The sequence below is a fragment of the Heptranchias perlo genome, chromosome 4 (assembly GCF_035084215.1).
Source record: "Heptranchias perlo isolate sHepPer1 chromosome 4, sHepPer1.hap1, whole genome shotgun sequence".
In the NCBI taxonomy this organism is placed as follows: Eukaryota; Metazoa; Chordata; class Chondrichthyes; order Hexanchiformes; family Hexanchidae; genus Heptranchias; species Heptranchias perlo.
The window spans coordinates 69,604,826-69,629,431 of NC_090328.1; the positions used below are offsets into that span (position 1 = coordinate 69,604,826).

Here is a 24,606-nt window from a genome sequence, read left to right on the forward strand (position 1 = left end):
GAGGAGGCCGAGTTAGATCATCTACTCGGCACTTCTGATCGAAGTTGATTGCAAACGATTCAGCCTTTTTTGCACTCACCTGCTGGGCTCTACCATTATTGAGAATGGGTATGTTCACGGAGCCTCCTCCTCCTGTTAGTTGTTTAATTGTCCACCATTCACAACTGGATGTGACAGGACTGCAGAGCTTAGATCTGATCTGTTGGTTGTGAGATCGCTTAGCTCTGTCTATAGCATACTGCTTCTGCTGTTTAGCCTGTGTTGTAGCTTCAGCAGGTTGGCACCTCATTTTTAGGTATGCCTGGTGCTCCTCCTGGCATAATCTTCTACACTCCTGATTGAACCAGGGTTGATCCCCTGGCTTGATGGTAATGGTAGAGTGAGGGATATGCCGGGGCATGAGGTTACAGATTGTGGTGGAAAATAATTCTGCTGCTGGTGGCCCACAGCTCCTCATGGATGTCCAGTTTTGAGCTGCTAGATCTGTTCTGAATCTATCCTATTTAGCACAGTGATAGTGCCATACAACACAATGGATGGGGACAGTGCTCCTATCAAGCCAATTTGTTACCAATAAAATTAGGAATTGGGGGTTGGAGGTGGAAATCCACACCCTATAATTATGCGATTTTTTTTAAATAGGAAAATTTTACATTTGGTTATGGGAACAAAACAGGCCAAATCTGTGTGTGGCACAACTCGATCAGAATTTTCATTATTTAAATTTCAGCAATTTTAGATTTTTAAAGTAGAAAATGTAGCAGGGATTTGTTTCTTTAAATGAATTATCTTGGACAATTTGTTTCAGATCACAACTGACCTCAGGCAGCGATGTACAGACAGCCACACAGGAACCTCTGCTTCAGCACCAATGGCTGCTGGAATCATAGCACTGGCACTGGAAGCAAAGTAAGCTCTAATTCATTTGAAGAGGACATTTGTTAAATGGTTCCTCTAACGTTAATGAATACTGACAGGCTCAACTGAATTGGATAAATTTTAAACACCTACATCTTAATCATTTTCACAAGGCAGTTTGTCATGTCTAAAATATTTTCAGGTTACTACATCCAACTTATGAGCTGGTTGCTAAATGTAATTGGCTGAGTGCATGGGTATATTCAGTTTAATTTAGACTACTGCTCCCAAAAAAAAATAAATCATTGCTGAAGAATAACCCAAAAAAGGACACCGCTTCACAATTATTTAGGTTTTGCTGTTGAGGAATACTCCAAGGAAGCACTGAACATTACCCACTGATTGGACTACTCCCCTATTTTTTTTGAAGCCCTAAATAAAGCCTTACTCCAATCGTACAGCAAGCTGGCATGTGTGCTAATGGATCATTTTTGCTTCAGTGCATTGTGTTTACCAAGCAGGACCTGTGTAGTTCATTTGTCCAGCGAGGCATCAGGCCAATCTAATAGTTAAATAGGGCCAAATTTCCTAAATAGACTTATACAGCATCCTATTTATCACAATTCATTGAAAGATGCTGCATTGGAAAGGCATACATCTGTCATGTTTACTTTAGGTTTTAAGAAAAAGATTGTTTTAAGCTGCTCTAAAATGTCTTTTGAAGGATTTTCTACATGAGGTACTGGGGTCATTATGGGGTTGGTAGTTACAGGTTTGGCAGAATAAGGCTTTCTAATGTAGAAAAAAGGGACATCACTAACAGAAGGATAGAAACAGAATCCATGTGGATTGAAATAAAAGATGAGTGGTCACACTAATAGGGATATACTACAGACCAGCTAATAGTTGAAAGGAGGTGGAGGAAGAAATATGTAAGCAAATATGTGAAATGAGTAAAGGACCTAGAATAATAATCATGGGAGATTTTAACTAGCCCCAAATAAACTGGTAAGAGGAGTTAGGTAAAGGGGTACAGGGAATGGAGTTTTTACAATGTGCAGGACTCTTAACCAGTATGTTAAAAAGCCCAACAAGAGAGAAAGCATTGCTGAATCTAGTAATGGGAAATGAACCAGATGAGAAGGGTAGGGGAACATCCAGGCAATAGTGATCACAACATAATTTGGTTTAAGATAAAGATCGAGAAGGACATAAGTAAGACAAAGACCAAAGTAATAAATTGGGGGGAAAAAAAATTCAGGGGCTGAGAATGGAACTAGGGAAAAATGTACTGATAAACAAAGAAATAGAATAGCAGTAGGAAACATTTAAAATGATGATCAGTAGAGCCCAGGGGAAATATATCCCACTAAAACGCAGGAACGAACTAGCCAGCAATGTCACACCATGAGTGAATAAAGAAATAAGGGCAAAATTGAAACTAAAGAAAAAGGCATATACACTAAGTACATAGACAACAAAGGAGAGGGTGAGAAAAGGGAATATGAAAAAAGTTCAGAAAGAAGTCAAGAAAACAATTAGGAAGGCAAAGAGAAACATTAAATTATCAAGGAATATAAAAAGAAATAATGAAGCATTATACAGATACATAAATAACAAAAGAAAAATCAGGATAGGATTAGGGCCGCTAAGGGATACACACAATAAACTCACAGGTAATGACAACAAAATGGCAGAAAATATTAAATAATTACTTAGTTTCCCCAGTAAATACTGAGACAAACATTAGAAGAGATCAAAAAAAGTATAAAGACATTTAAGATAGAAAGGGGGGGGGGTGATAATTGCTAAACTGATCAAGCTTAGAGCAGATAAAACCCCTGGTCCGGATGGATTGCATCTGTGCATATTAAAAGAAGTTAGGGAAGAGATAGTAGGGGCACTTTTACATACATATAAAAATTCATTAGTAAAGGGAATAGTGCCAGAGGACTGGCAGTCAGCTAATGTGATTCCTATATTTAAAAAGGAAGCTGAAACAAGTCCAGGGAACTATAGACCAATTAGCTTAATGTTGGTGGTAGGAAAGATAATGGAATCCTTACTCAAAGATGTAATAGAAAAGCATCTAGAAATCGAAAATATAATGAATAGTCAGCATGGATTTCAAAAGGAAGGTCATGCTTGACCAATCTTACTGAATTCTTTGAAGAAGTAACAGAAAGGTTAGACAAAGGTAATGCAGTAGATGTAATGCTTGGATTTTCAAAAGGCCTTGGATAAGATACCACATAGTAAACTCATGACTGAGGTCCGAGCATGTGGAGTTGGGCAAGTAGCAGAATGGATAGCAAGCTGGCTATAAAACAGAAAACAGAGTAGGTATTAAAGGTAGTTACTCAAATTGGCAAAAGGGGGGAAAGTGGTGTCCCACAAGGATCGGTGCTAGGATCTCTGTTCACTATTTACATGAACGATTTGGACTCTGGAATCGGAAGTAAATTTCAAAATTTGCCGACAACACCAAATTAGGGGATATAGTTAATGCTGAGGAGAACTGTGACAAATTAAAAGAAGATATTAATAAACTTGCAGAATGGGTGTATAATTGGCAAATGAATTTCAATATAGATAAATGTGAGGTGGTACATTTTGGTGGGAAGGATAAGAGGCCACATACTCCTTAGACTCTTAATTTCCAAGTGGGGTAAAGGAGCAGAGGGATCTAGGGATACAAATACCAAAATCATTAAAAGTAGCGATGCAAGTTATTAAGGCCATTTTTTTTTTTTAAAAAGCAAACCAAGCACTGGGGTTCATTTCTAGAGAATGGAAAAGCAGGGAAGTTGTGTTAAACGTGAATAGAACCTTGGCTAGATCACACTAGAGTATTGTGCACAGTTCTGGTCTCATTATTAAAAAGGATATAGGCACTAGAGAAGGTGCCAGAAAGATTTACTAAGATGACACCAGGTATAACCTCTCAGTTCTATCAGGAAAGATTGAATAGGCTGGGACTTTTTTCTCTAGAAAAGAGAAGACTGCGGAGTGATCTGATAGGAGTCTTTTAAGATTATGAAATGGTTTGATAGGATAGATGTAGAGAAGATGTTTCTAGTTGCAGGGGAGACCAGAACTAGGGGCCATAAGTATCAGGTAGTCACTAATAAATTCAATAGGGAATGCAGGAGAAACTTCTTTACCCAGAGAGTGGTTAGAATGTGGAACTCACTACCACAAGGAGTAGTTGAGGCGACTAGCATAGATGCTTCGAAAGGGGAAGCTAGATAAACACATGAGGGAGAAAGGAATAGAAGGATGTGTTGATGGTTAGATATAGAAAGGTGGGAGGAGGCTCGTATGGAGCATAAACACCGGCATGGGCTCATAGGGCCAAATGGCCTGTTTCTGTGCTGTAATTTGAATAGTTTCTGTGACCTGAGTTGTCATGCACTTTGAGTTGGGGGAAAATTATGATTTAATCACTGCCTGATCTCTGATTGGCACATGAAAAAAGCAAATGTGTTCCACGATAGACTTTTGGCAGTTGAATTATTTGTGCATGCATCCAGTACAGATGCAAAAGATCATACTGGTGACATTACCTTGCACAGCTGAAATATGATCTTAATTATTCTCTTGTGTCTCTTGGCCAGACTTTTTTTTTAAACTCCTCCTTTCCCGCCTTTTTAGCCATTTGGTTCCAAACTGGTCTAGTTGCTTGATGAGGGTTTCTTTATCCTCTGTATGCTGAGTTAAGCTGTAATAATATAATTCATTTCTAGCTGATTTCATTGAAGTATGTGTGCTTTTTTTTCCCCTTATTTGTTTTGCTGTAATAAAGGTAGCAGTAATCCCATTCCCAGGGGACTCGAATAGAAGTAGAATCTTTTGGTGGTTTTTTTTGTCTGTAATTCCCTCCCCTGCTCCAGCCAAACTCCACTGTGCAATCAAACTTTTTAAAATCATATTTTAAGATAAAACAATGTTTTTCAGATTCTTTCCAACTTTTTTTGTTGTGACAAATGTACTTTTTTTGTCTGTGCTGAATTTTTAACTTGTATTTTATATTGCTTGAATCAGCATGTAAGGCGTTGAAACAGGATCACGAAGGGTATTTTTCAAAGGAGAGGACTTCGGTTCAAGTACAAATTGATACGGCTGGGGACAAAAGAAAATTTGAGGTTAATTTGGCAAAGCTATCCATTTAAGAATGAGCATCCTATGCCATGGTCAAAGATTGGCTACGCATTCAATATTGATGAATAACTATTCTAATGTATTTGAGATGTGGGAATGTGTGCAACACCTAGTCAGAGATTAAACAATAGGCCCCCAACCTCGGGTAGTGATTTTGATACATGTTTCTGAGACCTTTTTGAGAAGAGGGTTGAGTAATTGATTGGCTGAAGCCCTCTATGATTGATAGCTTGTGGTCAGAATTCTTACAGAATTATATTGGCAGTTTTCAGTCAGTGATGTCCCACACAGACAAGAGATTCAGGCCTATTTGTTTTTAAAATCATTGGCAGTCTAGCCAAGGAAATGGCTAGGTTGAGTTTACAGACTCCTGTTTAGAGCCTATGTTTAGAAAGAAAGCATCTTTGATATTTTTGTGCACTCGAGGAGCATAAGGAAACGTATATTACATTGTTATGGTATTTTACTGTTTAGTCATCTATCTCCTGTGTAAGTAAAATCACCTGGTTCAAAGCCAGTGTCACAATTTAGCAAGAGCATCCAGTCCACCTTTCCGAGAGAGGAATAGGATGTGGTGGCACAAGATGTATTACAGTAGCAGTGTACAAATGAGAGGGTTTTTTTTGTTACAATCCCTGGATCTATCATTTACTTAAATATTGACCAGAGAAGGATGCACTCTAGTTTATAGGGGACATAAGGTCCACTTCCACTCTAGGACATGAGCATATAATCTAGGCTGACATTTCAGTGCAATACTGTGGGAGTGCTACACTGTCAGAGGTGCCATCTTTCAGATGAGATGTATAATCGAGGTTCTGTCTGCCCTCTAAGCTGGACATAAAAGAACATAAGAAATAGGAGCAGGAGTAGGCCATACGGCCTCTCAAGCCTGCTCCGCCATTCAGTCAGATCATGGCTGACCTTCATATCCCTTGATTCCCCTAGAGTCCAAAAATCTATCCATCTCAGCCTTGAATATATTCAATGACTCAGTATCCACAGCCCTCTGGGGTAGAGAATTCCGAAAAATTCACAACTTTGAGTGAAGAAATTCCTCCATCTCAGTCTTGAATGGCCGATCCCTTATCCTGCGACTATGCCCCCTAGTTCTACTCTCTAGCCGGGGAAACAATCTTTCAGCATCTAGCCTGTCAAGCCCCCTCATGATCTTATGTTTCAATGTGATCACCTCTCATTCTACTAAACTCCAGAGAGTATAGACCCATTCTACTCATCCTCTCTTCACAGGACAACCCTCTCATCCCAGGAATTAATCTAGTGAATCTTCATTGTACCACCTCCAAGGCGAGCATATCCTTCCTTAGATAAGGAGACCAAAACTGTACGCAGTACTCCAGGTGTGGTCTTGATAAAGCCCTGTACAATTGTAGTAAGACTTTCTTACTCTTGTACTCCAACCCCCTTACAATAAAGGCCAACATGCCATTGGCTTTCCTAATTGCCTGCTGTACCTGCATATTAACTTTTTGTGTTTCTTGTACGAGGACACCCAAGTCTCTGAACACCAACATTTAATAGTTTTTCATCATTTAAAAAATATTCTGTTTTCCTACTTAACAGTATGAATAACCTCACATTTCCCCACATTATACTCCATATACCATCTTCTTGCCCACTCACTTAACCTGTCTATATCCCTTTGCAGGCTCTGTGTGTCCTCCGCACAGCTTACTTTCACACCTTGCTTTATATCGTCAGCAAACTTGGATGTGTTACACTCTGTCCCGTCATCTAAGTCATTAATATAGATTGTAAATAGCTGAGGCCCAAGCACCGATCCTTGCGGTACCCCACTAGTTACAGCTTGCCAACCTGACAATGACCCGTTTATCCCTGCTCTGTTATCTGTCCATTAACCAAACCTCTATCCATGCTAATATATTATCCCCAACTCATTGAGCCTTATCGAATGCCATTTGAAAATCCAAATATACTACATCCACTGGTTCCCCTTTATCTACCCTGCTAGTTACATCCTCAAAAAAAAACTCTAATAGATTTGTCAAACACTATTTCCCTTTCATAAAACCATGTTGACTCTGCCTAATCATCATATGGTTTTCTAAGTGCCCTGTTACCACTTCCTTAATAATGGATTCCAGCATCTTCCTGACGACCGATGTTAGGCTAACTGGCCTGTAGTTCCCTGTTTTCTCTCCCTCCCATGGTACTATTTAGAAAAAAATGAGGGGAATTCTCTGGTGTCTTGTCCAACATTTATCCCTCAACCAACACCACTAAAACGGTTTAATTGGACATTTATCTAATTTCTGTTTGTGGGATGTTGCTGTGTGCAAATTGGCTGCTGCATTTCTCTACAGTACATCAGTGACCACACGTCAAAAGTAATTCATTGGTTGTGCTTTGAGCCATCCTGAGGTGCTATATAAATGCAAGTCCTCTTTTTCATTTACCAGACTAATCAGCGACGCTGAACCTGAGGAAACATTTTGCATAAAACCCACAAGGTGATAGTTCCCAAGAAAATACATTTACATTTTACTAAAGTATTATAACGTATAGATGTACATTCACACATTTTTGAAGTCATGTACAATTAAGGGTGCATTCACATATGTGTGTGTATATAAGAAAATACTGAGTACATTCCTGTGAATATTTTGAGAAGTCAGTGCATATTCTGGCTGTACCATGTGGTTCACGGGGCTGAGGCAGCTTGTGTGGTTTGGGTCTGGGGGGGTTAGTTAGGATGAGGGATAGGGATGGTCACGTTGGCTAGGGTCAGTGCCCCTCATAGTCAGTGAGGGGATAGTTTGTGTTAAGTGGGTCTCCAAGAACTGCCCACCGATTGCCTGTTATTTCCCCATATCCAGATAGAGGCTAAGCCCATCTTGATTAAAATTGGCAGATGTCCCACGTGTGTTTCAGCCATATGTTTACTTTAAATTACTTTTTAATACTGTCTTTTTGAATGCCTATTTCAATATAGTACAGTGTTATCATTTTGCTCGTGTTAGATTCCCTATAAAAACTTATATCCATGCTGTACATAAGCCAGAGTACATTTGATCCAGTTATGTTATCAAAGCCCTTCGACTCCAGAGACATAGCCTCCCCCAACCAGGTATAGCATAGACTGGATGTAAAGTAAAGCTCTGTGTATCCCACCTCAACAACGTCTTAATCGCACCGAAGCACATCCCTTGGTATGCCAATGTGAATTTTCCCATTTACCCATGATACTTGCCCTATGGCCTTTCAAAGTAAATCTGTAAATGTAGTCCCCATTTGGAAATCTATAGATTTCAATTTCAGGTGAGGAAGGAAGCTGCAATAGCCAACAGCATTCCTTGAATCTCCTGCGAGAGCTGGAGTGAGCAATTGGGATGAAGGAAGAGACCAGTTATCTGGGCATCTGGAGTGCCTGATAACTTCTTGCTCTGATTATAGGCAATGACCATCTCCAGCAAGAGAGTGTCTAACCACCTCCCCATGACATTCAATGGCATTACCATTGCCGAATCCCCCAACAACAACATCCTGGGGGCCACCATTGACCAGAAACTTAACTGGACCAGCCACATAAATACTGTGGCTACAAGAGCAGGTCAGAGGCTGGGTATTCTGTGGCAAGTGACTCACCTCCTTAATCCCCAAAGCCTTTCCACCATCTACAAGGCACAAGTCAGGAGTGTGATGGAATACTCTCCACTTGCCTGGATGAGAACAGCTCCAATAACACTCGAGAAGCTCGACACCATCCAGGACAAAGCAGCCCGCTTGATTGGCACCCCATCCACTACCCTAAACATTCACTCCCTTCACCACCGGCGCACTGTGGCTGCAGCGTTTACCATTCACAGGATGCACTGCAGCAACTTGCCAAAGCTTCTTCGACAGCACCTCCCATACGCGCGATCTCTACCACCTAGAAGGACAAGAGCAGCAGGTACATGGGAACAACACCACCTGCAAGTTCCTCTCCAAGTCACACACCATCCCGACTTGGAAATATATCGCCGTTCCTTCATCGTGGCTGGGTCAAAATCCTGGAACTCCCCTCCTAACAGCACTGTGGGAGAACCTTCACACGGACTGCAGCAGTTCAAGAAGGCGGCTCACCACCACCTTCTCAAGGCAATTAGAGATGGGCAATAAATGTTGGCCTTGCCAGTAATGCCCACATCCCATGAACGAATTTTAAAAATATAACACTTCCTCTGTTGTAAGCCTACCCGACTCTGGCTCTAGATGTTTTTCTGCTTCAGTTTTTGTTTTTATACTCCTAACGCGTAACCTCTTTACAAGACTAAATGTGTGGCTCCCGAGGAATGCTGAGAGAGTGGAATGTATGCATATTGTGTGTATAAAATAAGATGCGTTGAGAAGTGGAAAGCTGAGATTCAACCTCCACCTCCTGCTGATGTTCCCAAACTGCTTGAACTGTGCTCTTGAGTTTTATGATGTCATTGAAGTCCCTGGCTTGAATTGTAGCTTTGTTTACCCACTCTACAGTGTGCAATTATTTTGCATTTCTCACAGCTTTTGAAAACCTACTTTATGTATGTTGATACATTGTAAACAGTTTGGACACTGTTAAGTTGATGCTTGGGAGGGAAAGCTTATTTTCATGGAAAGCACTTGAAAATTTTAAAAACTCGGTAGGAATTTATGTTGTGAAAAATGCATTGAAATGAACCTGGTGCCACAGCATAACCAAGGCACAGTTGGATCAGAGTTTGATTTTTCATCCTACTACTGAGTTGTCCATGTTGGTCATGCTGCTATTGAGATGTACCATGGGGGAGGGCAGGTGCTTCACCACATAGGAGTGAAAATCAGAAACCTTCCTGGTTGCATGCATCAGCAATTAGTTTGAATAGCATTCGTGAAGGTTTGGAAGTAAGTTGTTTTCGGGTGGTGCAGGGACTGGGAGAAAATAGGGATTTGATGCATTATATGGGGGTGGGGAAAATAGGAAGGTATCATACAGCACATTGGAGCTACATATGCTGCACAGCGGAAGGGTAGGGCATAGGCTTGTACCTGCAGTTCGCAGCACTGAGGATTTACTATCCCTGCAGCATCGTCATGGGGAAGTGCCAAGTAGAAGTCAGAAGTTCTTCCCCACAAAGTTAGAAGGAAAATTGGGGTGAGAGTTACTTGGGTGACACTTCCTCATCCTGTCGTTAGTTCTGGACAGACACTACCACAGAGTCACCAGAAACAATGTACCATTGGTAGGTCAAATGGAGTTTCTAATGTTTCTCCCTGCCCCCCTCCCTTGTGGCTCCACTCATGATCCCACATTCCACAGACAGCAGTGCACACATCTTTTTAAACCCTGTGAGCCCACCATTGGTAGGGCAAATGCTCTATTGCTTCTGATAATCTTGTTGGAATGTCTCATGAAGTTGTCAGGTAGCCCATGTGCCCTCTTTCAGGAATTCTGTGTGGCAATGGGGAAACAAGAAAATTGTTTTGCACATGAAACATATGTGCATTATCTTGTTGGGTGGCTGAGTCGCTCAGCTGATATCAGCATCTGCTTGATTTTAATGCACCAATTGGAGAACTTTACCTATTCTATGGAAGGGCTTGTCAATACAATTTAATTTTTTTTTCCCTTTTCCTCCTCCCCACTACCACCATTTTTTGTTTTAGGGTACAGTTCCATCAATCTCCTGGAACCTTGGACAGTGATGTAGCAGCGGGCTGTTCAAAATATGATTTTTCTATTTCTTTCAAAGGACCTAATATACCTCAAGTTCAAACATGTAGATAAAATAACTAACCATCTTAAGTGAAATCTAGAAGTTAACCTGTGCACCAAACTAGATATTTGCTAGGAAAGTGTTTTACCTCAACCATTATCTTATGTCAAAAATCAAAAGTTGCTTCCATTAGAAGGAGATATTCAAATAACTTGGGTGATGAATGCAATTTCTTAACATTGTTTAACACACATTATATAATTTAGTTAAACATGGTTTGAAAACTAATTGTTTTAACGCTGAGCAGCAAATCAGTGAACTAGTGATCACCTCTGAAAATGTCTCTTGCAGAGTAATGATTAGAAGGGTTGTTTGCACTGTCTGCCCTAGAGTCAAAAAATATTTATAGTATACTCTGGATAAAAGTAGTATTTGATAATCAGCTGCCACCGTGGATTGTATCGCTGTGTGAGCTGGCTAAGTTATTTCCCCACCACAGCAGAGAGGCTGCTATTGCAGGCCACAACAACCTGGTGCTGAAGAATGGAGCAGTAGATTTGGGTGATTTGCCCCATTCTTAGAAAAAAAATCTTGTCTACTGTCTCATTGTGGGCTAATCTCAATTTTAAAAAAAACTAGAGGCACCATCACTGATTTTCTGTGCCACTTCAGCATTCTCTGTCTCTGTCTGTCATAACTCCATAGGCATTTTTATATTTGGCACTTCTAGATTTGGATCTTGGACGAGTGATCATGTATAGCTCCCCATGTTTACATTGTTAAAACCACTTTCCTTATCCAGACGGCAGAATCGTCCACTCACATTTTAGGAGGACTACAATTCTGCTATGAGGAGCCTGTTTTAATAATGTAATAGGGGGGAACTGCCTCATAGATGCTGCTCTCCCATGAACCAAGCTACAGAAGCGGCAAATGTAAAAGCACAACATGGGGAGATGGTGGCTTCTAGCAGATGGGATCAGTGATTGAAATGCATGCAATGGTGAGATTGGTGAAGAGCTTGATGCTCTGACATTTCACAGGATGACTGTTAGTTCATGCAGAACTTGATGTTTTTATTCCAGCTGTGTCCTTGGAAACTAGTTTCCTCCTAGAGGCTGTGGTTTGACCCAGTCAGTAATGACTCTTGCTGTTGTAAAATCACATTTTACAATGCAGCTGGTCCCATCTAAACACAGCTGGAAGCACAAAAGCCCTTTACCCAGCATGCTATTTGTTTTTTTTAAACAAAAATTTGTCTGCAGTCACAATTCAGCATGTCCACCAGTGTTCCTTAGCAGCCAGAGCTGCAATTTCCTTATTAAAGCCACCAGGACGAATAACAACAAAGGTAGACTTGAAGCCAGTGCATGTGGCACAATGAATTTGAAACCAAATGTGTTCCAGCTCATATTAGCAGTCTTGTTTGGCTAGATGCCTAATAATTGTGTAGTTCACCTCAGTTCCAGACTGTGGCAGGCTTACATTCCAACAACTTCATTCCCATTTTCCTTCTTCAAAATACTAATTATAAATCACAATTAGTCATTTACGTTATAGATATTTGGTTAAAAAGCTATAATATACACAGGTTAGTTGATTTCCCCCTCGGCCCCCTCTTTTCTAAAGTATGTTGTAACTTGTACTTTGGAATGCATCAGTAGTTGTGTCTTTTCATCTGTTGCAATGTTGCACTTTCATGTATGTGCAAACAGTCAACTTATGGCTATCCCAGCAATCTTTTTGTTTTACACCTGCCTTTTTTAAACAAAAGACCAATACATATACATAGTGTGTCTACATTATTAAATAACGGATGGCTGGAGAATTGATTGAGGTTATGGGTTTCATTCATTGGCTTGAAGTGCACTGGGTTCAAACCAACTTGAGACCACACATTTTTCTCTATCCCAATCCCAACTAGGCAGGGTTATATACAACAAGACCTCCCTTCCAGGCTTGCCTTTTTCATTTTGAAACTAGTTTTGTCCTTTTTGACTTTTATTTAAAATTTCCATTTTTAAAGCTTGTATTACAAACAAAAACCTCAGTGAATATCCTGCCTACTCTGGGGAGGGGATAGATGTTATTCTGAGAACAATGTACAATGTATAACGAGCAGCATCATCGTGCAAACTGAAATCTAACTCAACTTTCACTTTTTTTAGAAATGTATTTCCTCCCTTTCCATTGTCCTTATGGTTGTTGTTTATGGTATGGTGTATAGATGGAAGTGTTAAAGATCGCTGCTGCATATTGCATTTCACTATTTGCTAGCAAAAATATTAGCAAAGCCCAAGAATTGTCCACCTTTAGATTGGAACCTTTGACTACTTTCAAGTGGTCTGCAAGAACTTTTTATATTTAAAAAAAAACTTGCCTGTGAAGATTATTTTATGTGTGATTCTGTATCTATTATGTCAAAATTGTATGGTTCAGTCTCAGTGGATTTGAGCTTTCAACCTAAAACTAAGTCAGGTAAGGGTAATATCACCTCAAAGTAAGTTAGCTAAGGGTATTGCGATATGAAGCAAAGGCAGGTAAATGGAGTTGAGGTACAGACCAGCCATGATCTAATTGAATGGTAGAACAGGTTCAAAAGGCTGAATGGCCTATTCCTGTTGCTATGAACACAATGTGGAACACCCATCTCTAAGAATTTTTTTGATTTTTTTTCACCACTATCTTAAGTGTTGCTTATTTTTGGTTCTGTTGTTTTACAAGTGCTTCCTTTTCCTCCACTCACCCCCACACAAGTTCCTGCATTACCAGATTATAAGTCATTACATAGAATCGTAGTGGATTTTTTTCATGCATATATATGTATGTTCTACCTGACAGAAATGGCAAAATCCAGAAATAAAACCAGTTCAATTTTCCCCTCTCCTTGCTGGAGTACAGTTCCATAGTATCTAGCCAAAATGGCTGCTAGTCATGTGAGCCTAAACAGGCTATTCAACCACAGGGTGGCACACCTGTTCCTGTCACCACGCTGCACTTCTAGTAGGGCTCACTTGATAGTGTTTGAGTGGGGACCCAGGCTGATCTTCCACTGAAGCCAATTGTAGCATTCTTACTATCTCTCCAACTCTGATCAAGTGACTGTGCACAGACTAGGAATTAAACCATGCAGCTTCCCAAATACTAGTTTTATGGGGCTTTTGTCACCTAACGAAATATTAGATTTTGATTGCTTGAAAGCTTAAATTTTATTAGTCCAAGCTGCAAGTCAAAACAGCTCAGATCTACACAGAATTTGCCTTTTCTTGGCTGCTGTTGCAAAATTCATTGATGTCTTCATTTTGAGAGAGATTAAATCAAGGGGAGAAAAAAAGTGTGAAGTGGCATCTTTATTGATGGGATGGTAAGCAATGCACCAGAATGACTTTCTTAATGTGGATGTGTCCTTCTGGTATTTATGCCTGAGCTACCTGGACAGTGAGGAAAGGCATCAAGCTTGAGCCTGATCTGAATCTGGTACTTACCTGACACATCTACAGTTTTTTCCTGCATTGGTCACTGACCGAGATCAATTAACTGTACACAGGAGGGATCAATCCTAGGACCGTTTGGGAAGCATGGGTGAATAATATACCATGCGGTGTATTTACCGACTAGTACTCAGTCCCCTTCCTGCCAATATCATCATTGACCCTACTCCTACCTTAATGCTTTAATGTAGGAAAATGCAAACCAAAGTGAGAATGCAATGAAAGTGCTTTCACTAAGTGTGCCCACTTTTTTAAGGCCCTGCAGACATCCTTCATTGCTGCAGTGGTAATATTTTACACATGGGCCATGAGGCAGGAGCGTTTGACTTTGTGGATGGACCTAGAACGTCAAAACGGGGGGAGGGAAAAGGGGGGAAGAAAGGAGATTCAATAACTTTATTTCAGAAACAAGACTTGTAGCTTTAAATCCATTGAGTGTAGCCTGTGAGGCTCCCTCAGTGGCTTGGTGTTCCTAACTAGAGAGCGGGAATATCCATCAGCATTCCCGTTCGTGATCACTATTCAGTGCCCTATGCTGAAAAGTATAGTTATGTGCGATAAGAGTAAGGCTCGACCGTGAATGCCCCTGCCTCCACAGTTGAATAGCCGGTTGACTCTTGCTGTCTAGTCTCTCATCCAGTGTGGCTATTTTGGTAAAATATTACCCATGGACCATATCCAACAAGAGACTACACCTTTTTAAAGGAGGAGATTGGGGTGGGGAGTGAAATAATTTTTTTAAAAGTGCCATCTGTCCAGATCAACGGGGGTGGGGAATACTATACACTGATTTGTTTTGAAGTTCTTAGTGTTCTCTATACCTCTGTTATGGTAAATGAAGGAGGCTGTTTAAAACTGTCTGTGGATTAACATCTGCACCAGACAACAATGGGCTAACGAAACTCTAAGTACTTGTGGTTGGTGATGAAAGTGGTTATTAAGTACAAGCCTAGATGACTGCGGAATGTCTTAACTATCTGTGGGCTCACTTCAAAAATATATCATGCCATTTTTTTAAAAATGCTTTCCTGATCAATCAGCAGTCCAGCCCCCTTAAGAGGAATTTAACTTGGCAATGATTAATAGCTAATAGCCAGCAACAAAGCCCTAGAGACCAGTTGTGAGCAGTTTCCTTCTCAATTAAATTTAAAGTATCTGATGCAGTCAAATTGAGATAAAAGGAAGTAATTGGAGCAACAGGAGGTTATTTATTAATGTTCCTGAAGTTGTTTTGTGAATGTTACCTTTAAGTGAATAAAGTGGACTGCATATTTGACTTGAAATTGCATGAGAATTCAGAGCTGAATTTTTCAGCTTGGTTTCTCTTGGATTTGAATTATTTGCATTTAAAAATTGGGCTGAATTTTGAGGTATATATTTAAAATCTGGACTCTTCTTCCTTCAGCCCTTTCCTGAATTGGAGGGATGTGCAGCATATTATCGTGAGGACATCACGTTCTGGCCATCTGAATGCTCCAGACTGGAATACCAATGCTGCTGGATACAGAGGTAAAATTAATTTGTATAAAATGCTGATTTTTTTTCCTCCTTTTTAAGACCTTTTGACTAAAATAAATCCTGCTTTTTATCCAAACGCTTGTTTCTTTACCCCAGCAGACCTTCAAATCTAGGATATTAATGTGTGATAGTTAATCTTGGGGTGCCATGCAGGGCAATCTCCATAGTGGGATAGCTGATCAAAAACTTGCATGTGTCCCATGTGAAATTATGTAAACTGGAATGTTCTAACTGGTGTCATGTAACTAAACTAAATCTTCAACTATTTTTAAATCGGGGTTCATTTAGCTCCTTTACCAAAAAGAAAGTACTGTTGCATGGACATTATACATCTTACACTTTCGATATAACCTCCTGCATTCCATAACCGTGGTGCAGTAGACTAGTGGCAGCTGCAATGTACTCCTCAATATGCCTGTACAGAATTGCACTGCATAGATTTTCAGTTTGCTCTACAAGTAAAGGTTATGTTCCAAGTGTTGAAACAGCGCTGAATTGACAGACTATTGAACTACCAACTGAACTGGCTTTGGTGTGATTACTTCCGACCAGTAATTAATGCAACTTTGAAGCAGGGTAGCAGAGGCGCAGTTTGGACAAACTCATCTCTAATTCAAACATTTCAAGGTAAATGTTTGCTGATCAAGTTTGAGTGCTGGGTAAAGAAATATTTCTATGCTTTGAACCCATTGATACCATCAAGCATTCCCAGGCTATGCCCAAGGTACAATGTGCCAACTATATCTTAATCCAACTACAGGGCACTGGCACCAATGCACCAGTGTGATTATTTGACTTTGCACTTGCCATCCTTGCTGTCTTTCTGGGTGAATCTGCCAGTGTAGTACAAATTTTCATTGACTTATATGCAGAACTGTGGTTGGATTTATGCTCGTTTTGAAGTTGCTCAAGCTAGTTTTCGGATAAATTCAGTACCAGTTCTAGCTAACTCAGTTCTATAATTCAGATTGTTCGTATTATGTGAAAACTAACTCTTGATTTGTGTCCGATTTAAAATTGAATTGCATCATTCCACTGCTTTCAGAAATTGAACTTTTGTGTCCTGTGAACCAAACTGACCTGATGTTAGAGTTGCCCAGAGTGCCATCTCTGGCCTGTGTTGGCAGCATAAAAGTAGCAGGCACACTTTTATCCTTGCAATGCTCTTGAATGTGCCAATACAGCTGCTTCATGCCTTGGTTTCTATTTGGGCAGGTTCATTTGTAGTACAAGGATTGAATGTCACAGCTGGCTACCCACTCCTAGTTTACAAGATGTTACAGTCTTGTTTTGATCCACGAGGCAGAATTGAGTATGGTGTACAACTGATGCTTCCTGACTACTTGAAAGAAATTAGGGGAATGATGTCAGACCCAAACTGTACAGTTATGAGGAACAGCCTTGTTCTCCTGGTGGCTTTGAAATTTCCTATTAAATAGTTATTTTCTTTTCTGAAAATGAAGGGCTGTCTGTGCGTACCTGCAGCTGGAGGCCAAACACTTGCAAGTGAGACCTTTTGAAGTTTATTTCTTTCAGACAGCCAAATATCAGCTGTCTGGGAAGCCTTCCCCATGGCAACTTTAGTTCCTGACGCTATATGTTTTGTCTCGGCTGATGGTGTTTTCTGTGAGACAAACACTTCAGACATGCCATGTATGATTTGTAATACATGCGGTACTGGTATATTATTAATCCTGACATTTGCATTTTAATTACTAACTTGCAGAAGTTTTCTTAGCTTTTTGAATGGAAAAAAAATTGTTTTTAACTCTGAGCACTAAAGTTTCATTTTCTGCAACCAAATGAATCAATGTATTGAATGATGCAATGCTCATGTAAATCATGACCATCTTATTTTAAACCTCTATTGTACTGGGACCTCCTTACTATTCTCAGTGTACCTTAAATTCTAGCTCTCCAAGCAGTATACATGTTGGTCAGAATTATTGCACTTGAGCCATTGGGACTTTTATCCCCCAATTTTCTTCTTTACTTCCTCTTAGAGGTGCTGAATCATGCTGGTGAATGGCTCCATAAGTGATGGGGCATTCCTTCCCCCTCATCCCCTGTACCTTACCCAAATAGCCATTCTTCATGCTTGAGCCTAGACTTTGAATATCAGTAGACTATTCAGCTGTGGAGGATAGAAGTTGAAGCTGATCATATTTCTAGACGTCTATGCATGTGCACTTTCCAGCAGGGATCGTTGGTTGGTTTTCCTTTTTCCTTGCGCAGGACAGCTAAGGCTAATTGTAGTACCACAGCATTTAAACCAATTGGAGATAATAAATCCATCTGTAATAGTCATTTCGCATTCAGTATTATAACCAAACTTTAGTAGCAGAAATGTTTTTTCCAAAATAGCACCATTTTTAACAAATTACATTAAATATCTGCACAACATTTAAAAGCCTTCAGTAGAAAAAATTCTGTTCATTCCACATCACCTCGACTCTGTGCTGAAACCAGCAGCATAAAAATTACTCTTAATAGCACACAATGCTCTATTAATCAATAGTCTAATTTGACATTCCCTAAATCTGATTATAAATCAAAAATATCTAATTAAATTTTTGGCAATAGTGGAAAATGCGCATGGTTTAAAAGAATTGAGATATAAAGTGCTTAATAATCTGTGAACCAGTGAAATCATTTAAAGGAGTAACTGAGGATTGGTTCCTTAAATGTCAAGTGGTTACCAGTGGCTGCTTCACATGCATTCCTCCACCCGAATAATTAATAAATTATTTTTGAAACATCCTTCATATAGTTTTGTAAGTAACTTGTGTACTGAGATTAAAAGGCTAGCAAAATGCTGCTTCGATGCCTCCTTTTGGCAGACTTTGGGAGAGGGGTAGGTAAGCCTGCTGAACATGGACAGCCATGGTAGGAAGCAGGCAAGCTTCCACATGGTCTTTGTTGAGATACTTCTGGAGCACCTCTAGCTGCATTTCTCACATAGCAAATGGACTACCCATGAGATCCTTGGGAGCAGCCTTTAAATGAAGAGTATTCTAAAAGTTAGCAGATTTTTTGAAAATAGGCCAAGAGCATATGGAGAGTATTTCACATTTATAGTGCTCGCGCTTCTGTTAATCGAAGGACTCGGGTAGTGGATGAGCCTGGCTTTTCTGTCCTCTTGTACACTCCTCTGCTTACAAAAGTGTAACAAACTGCAACAATGAGCTGCTTTTAAGAATAGGGTGAACTAATGCCCTAACAGAAGCACCAGGCTTTGCCTGAAAAATGTTTGCCATGGTTAATGAAATGTTAATACGTTAAATATCTATAGCTGCAATTTGGAGCTGGAGCTCCTGGGTTCTGTTCAAAGTGCATGACTTTTTAATAAACCCAGCCTTATTTTGAATACTTTTCAATGAAACTGCCAGTGTGAGCTATGTGGTAAAAGATGGGAGCCCATCTGGTTTAGTTTCGGGGGGGAATATAGCCATTGTAATGAGTAGAACCAAGATTGAGGAATGGCTTCCTCTTGGATTCATGGTCTTTGCTGGAGGAAGGTGCAGGTTAGACAGGTTAAAACTTAACCATCTATTGCACATTCTAAGATGGGAAACAGATGCTTGCTACATGCAGTGAATAAGACGTTTTCAACATGAAGGACCTAAAAAGGTCCTGTCTGCAAGACTTTTGAGTTGATAGCATACAATTTGGAAAACTGAAAATCACCTGCTCTCCCAAATTTTTAATATTTTTTTTCCCCCCATTGGTTATATTGGAACACAGCATACTGAGTAAAGTAATAAGATTTGTTTGGGGTCCAAGGAGTGGGAAGGAGAGAAATCCATCTTGTAATTGATGTAGTGCACTGCTAGCAGCACTTGCCTAGCATGCAAGAAAGAAACTGGGGCAAACTCCCAACTACAGATCTCTGAGCTCCCAACAGTCTTGTTGATGAGGTGCTAACACCACCTTGCCAGTTGGCACAGGTTAGTGTTTGCTGTCGTCCCATACACATGCCGTTTAGAATTTAGTATGGTAATCAGATAAAGGGTAAATCTATCCTTTGGATTCAATGACCAGAAACTTTGGTCTCTGATTATGACATCATAGTAGGTACAGCACAGGAGGAGGCCATTTGGCCCATGATGCCTGTGCCGGCTCTTTGATAGAGCTATCCAATTAGTCCCATTCCCCTACTTTTTCCCCATAGCCCTGTGAATTTTTTACCTTCAAGTATTTATCTAATTCCCTTTTGAAAGTTACTATTGAATTTGCTTCCACCACACTTTCGGGCAGTGCATTCCAGATAATTACAACTCGCTGCGTAGAAAAAAAAAAGTGTTTCCTCATGTCTCCTCTGGCTTTTTTGCAGATCACCTTAAATCTGTGTCCTCTGGTTACCGATCCTCTGCCACTTGAAACAGTTTCTCCTTATTTACTCTGTCAAAACCCTTCATGATTTTGAACACCTCTCTCAAATCTCCCCTTAACCTTCTCTGCTCTAAGGAGAATAACCCAGCTTCTCCAGTCTCCACATAACTGAAATCCCTCATCCCTGGTACCATTCTCGTAAATCTCTTCTGCACCCTGTCTAAGGCCTTGACATCCTTCCTAAAGTGTGGTGCTCAGAATTGAACACAATACTCCAGCAGAGGCCTAACCTGTGTTTTATAAAGGTTTAGCGTAATTCCTTGCTTTTGTACCCTTTGCCTCTATTAATAAAGCCCAGGATCCCATATGCTCTTTTTAACAGCCTTCTCTACTGGTCCTGCCACCTGCAAAAATTTGTGTATGTGCACCCCCAGGTCTCTGCTCCTGCACCCCCTTTAAAATTGTACCATTTAGTTTATATTGCCTCATCTCATCCTACTAAAATGCATCACTTCACATTTCTCTGTTAAATTTTATCTGCCATGTGTCTGCCCATTTTAGCAATCTGTGTCCTCCTGAAGTCTGTTACTATGCTCCACGTTGTTTACTACATTTCCGAGTTTCATGTCCTCTGCATACTAGGAAACTATACTTTCTATACCCAAGTCCAGGTCATTAATATATATCAAAAAGAGCAGTGGTTCTAATACTGACCACTGGGGAACACCACTGTATACTTCCCTCCAGTCTGAAAAACAACCGTTCACCACTACTCTCTGCTTCCTGTCCCCGAGCCAATTTTGTATCCACGCTGCCTCTGTCCCTTTAACCCCATAGGCTTTAATTTTGCTAACAAGTCTATTATGTGGTACTTTATCAAAAGCCTTTTGAAAGTCCACATACACCACATCAACCGCACTACCCTCATCAACTCTCTCCGTTACTTCATCAAAGAACTCAAACAAGTTAGTCAACATGATTTTCCTTTAACAAATCCGTGCTGACCTTCATTTATTAACCCATACTTTTCCAATTGCCAATTTATTTTGTCCCAGAGTATTGTCTCTAAAAGTTCCCCACCACTGACATTAAGCTGTCTGGCCTGTAATTGCGAATTTTATCCCCCTCCCCTTTTTTTGAACAGGGACATAACATTTGCAGTCCTCTGCACCATCCCCATCCCTAGGGAGGATTGGAAGATTGTGGCCAGAGCCTCCGCAATTTCCACCCTTCCCTCAGTAACGTAGGATGCATCTCATCTGGACCAGGTGATTTTCTAATTTGAGTACTGCCAATCTTTTAAGTACCTCCTATTTAACTTTTTATCCTATCCAATATCGCTACTAGCTCCTCCTTTACTGCTACATTTTCAGCTTCCTCTTTAGTGAAGATGGATGCGAAGTATTAATTTAGTACCTCAGCCATGCCCTCTGCCTCTACAAGAAGATCTCCCTTTTTGTCCCTAATCGGTCCCACCTTTCCTTTTGGATACCCTTTTACTATTTATATGTTTATAAAAGACTTTTGGGTTCCCTTTGTTTGCTGCTAATCTATTCTTAATCTCTCTTTGCCCCTCGTATTCCCTTTTTTACATCTCCTGTACTTACTGTATTCAGCTTGGTTCTCTACTGTATTATGAACCTTACATTTGTCATTAGCCTCCTTTTTCTGTTTCATTTTAATCTCTATTTTTAGTCATCCAGAGAGCTCTAGCTTTGGATGCCCTTCCTTTCCCCCTCCTAGGGATGTGTCCACTCTGTACCCAAACCAACTCCTCCTTGAAGGCCTTGCTTTGTTCAGTTACTGTTTTGCCTACCAATTTTTGATTCCAATCCACCTGGGCAAGATCCCTTTTTAACTCAGAAATTTGCCCTCCCCCAGTTAAGCATTTTCAAGTTTGATTGTTCCTTGTCCTTTTCCATAACTATTCTAAGCTTAATATTATGATCACTGTGCCCTAAATGCTCCCCCACTGAAACATGCTCCACCTGCCCCACTTCATTTCCCAAAATTCGATCCAGCACTGTTTCCTTCCTGGTTGGGCTGGAAACGCCCTCTTCCAGAAAATTCTCTTATACACATTTCAGGAATTCCTCCACCTCTTTGCCCTTTGTACTGTTGCTGTCCCAGTCTATATTACAATAATTGAAGTCCTCCATTATCACTACTCTATACAGTTTTTACATCTTTCTGTAATTGGCCTGCAAATTTTCTCCCCTATCTCCTTCCCACTATTTGGTAGCCTATAGTATACAACCAGTAGCGTAATAACTCCTCTATTGTTCCATAGATTCTGTCGTTGGCCCCTCAGCTATATCATCCCTTTCCAGTGCTGTAATAGTATTTGATCAATACTGCCACCCCCTCCTTTCTTTCCTTCCCTATCTTTCCTGAATATCTTGTAGCCAGGGATATTAGGTACCCAATCCTCCCGTTCTTTGAGCCAGATCTCTGTTATTGCAACTATATCATAGTCCCACGTGGCAACTCGAGCCTGCAGCTCACAAACCTTATTTACCACGCTACATGCGTTTATGCCCATGCGCTCTAAACTAATCTAAGGTTGCCTCGCATTTGCCCCCTGTCTGATCCCTCCTATTTCTGAACTATTCTTTACTCGAGTGCTATTTCTCCCTCCCAGTCCTCTGTGCACCTTGTTTCTTCTCCTCTAATGTTTCATCCTGGTGCCCACCCCCCTGCCAACTTTGTTTAACAGCACTAGTATAATTTGAACTCTGGCTGTTTCATAGTATTGGAATTAAGTTGTACCACAGGAAGTGGTGATACAGACCTGCACCCTGGTAAATCAATCGCTCACTTTTTGAAAGGGTGGCTTATTCAGACAATGAAACCACTTGAATATTATTTATCTACAGCTGCTGGCAAGGGGATCAACCGAAAGGTTGCAGGTTTTAGTCCTAAGATTGGTGCCTGCCACTGTCTAGAAGTGTTCAGTTAACTGGGGGAAGAAATGGAATAAAATCGATGGAGACGTTCACCAGTGATATGCACTTGACAATGATGATGGTGTTGTAAGAAGGAGATGCCGTTTCCCTAGTTCAGAAGGGTATAGATTTTAGGGAGTTACTGACTGCTGAATTTCCATGTTGACAGTGAGCCACCTGTATGGATTTGGATTAATGGATGCAGAAGCTATGGTGAAAGAAGCAGAGCGTTGGAAATCAGTTCCATCCCAGCACATCTGTGTGGAGAACCCAGACAAACAAAGCAGGTACCAAATATGTGTGAACAAAAGATATAGGGAACGTGATTAACCAAAGCTCTATTTTACGGTAGTAACCTAATTTCAGTAGCCAAAAAAGTACACTATTTTGCTTTTCTTAAAGATTTTTGTTAAATTTTTATTTCATACTTTTTAATATAAGTTTCCTTTTGCAGGAACATGTTTAGTGCACTTATAGAACCATGGCTAATTACATAAACTTGTTTTGACTGCTGGGTTGTTAATAGGACAAGTTGTTTAAATTTAGTTATGTAAACCAACCAAACCTATTTTGACTGAATTGAAATACCAGTAGACATTTAAAAATGTTCTGTGCTATTTTGAAGTTTAACAAATACACATTTGTGCATGAATAATAATGCTGATTAGTAGAGGGTGAAATGAAATCAAGGTTCTATGTAATTGGCCAGAAAGGAATAATTTATGATATTGTCTGAGACACATACTAGTTTTTTTTTAGAAGATCTGTTGAGAGAATGTTTTTATTTGACTTTAAAACATCCTCATATTAGACATCTGGGTGTTGGTTCTTGGCGTTTTGAAGGAATGATGAGAATACGGACATTAAACATATTCAACAGTTGTAAACAAGTTTTACAAATCAGCACTTAACACCCATTTTAGATTTTCCCTAGAGAAAGTTACAAAACAGCCACCTCCTGACATTTTGTTCTCCTTCCCTCCTTTCTCCCATTTCCTCTTCCCCCCCCCCCCCTATTTGTTGACCATTGAATGTGATCAGAGTTGGGCAGTGTGCACTTGCTGCAGTGAGTTAGAAAAGTCTTTTTACCTTTTAAGACCTGGACCACCCCAGACTGCTGGGCTGAAGGTGGTTTTATCCCCTGGACGGCTGCAGAGAGTCAAACTTGAACTGAGTTTAGACAACATAAATTGGCAACGATCACACTTAAAATATGTATTCAGTTTCAGATGCCCTACTTTTCAAAAGGATACTGATGGTGAGAGTTCAGAGAATAGCAACAAGAATCATTATTAAACTTTGAGCCTTACAGTGGCAGGAAACTTTTAGGAGTGTACATTTTAAAGTGTATCCCATTACATAAAGCAAAATATTAGCATAAATGTACTTCTTAAAATATATTTTTTAATGACGTGGAAATTGTGAAGTCAGGATTCCCACCTGTTGGGCCAAAGGATGTCACCAGCAGGATGCATTCTCTTGTATTCCAGAGCAGCTCGAAAGCAAGCAACAAGGGCCTTAACTTAAAGTTGGTCTGAGAGCTGCTTTCTAATGGAGCCTAGGAAACCATGCTTTTTGTTAATTCCCAGAAGTAGGCCATTC

At 40.2% G+C, this 24,606-nt stretch overlaps 1 protein-coding gene across 2 annotated transcripts in view; it reads left to right on the plus strand.

The window, feature by feature from the left end:
* pcsk5b (proprotein convertase subtilisin/kexin type 5b) overlaps positions 1–24,606 on the plus strand; it is a 348,074-nt gene that overhangs the window by 125,696 nt on the left and 197,772 nt on the right. For both annotated transcript variants that reach the window (XM_067983096.1, XM_067983097.1), the window contains exons 9-11: positions 809–909; positions 15,615–15,718; positions 23,174–23,291. In XM_067983096.1, coding sequence (XP_067839197.1) covers positions 809–909; positions 15,615–15,718; positions 23,174–23,291 — 323 coding nt within the window. The remainder of the gene's footprint in view (positions 1–808; positions 910–15,614; positions 15,719–23,173; positions 23,292–24,606) is intronic.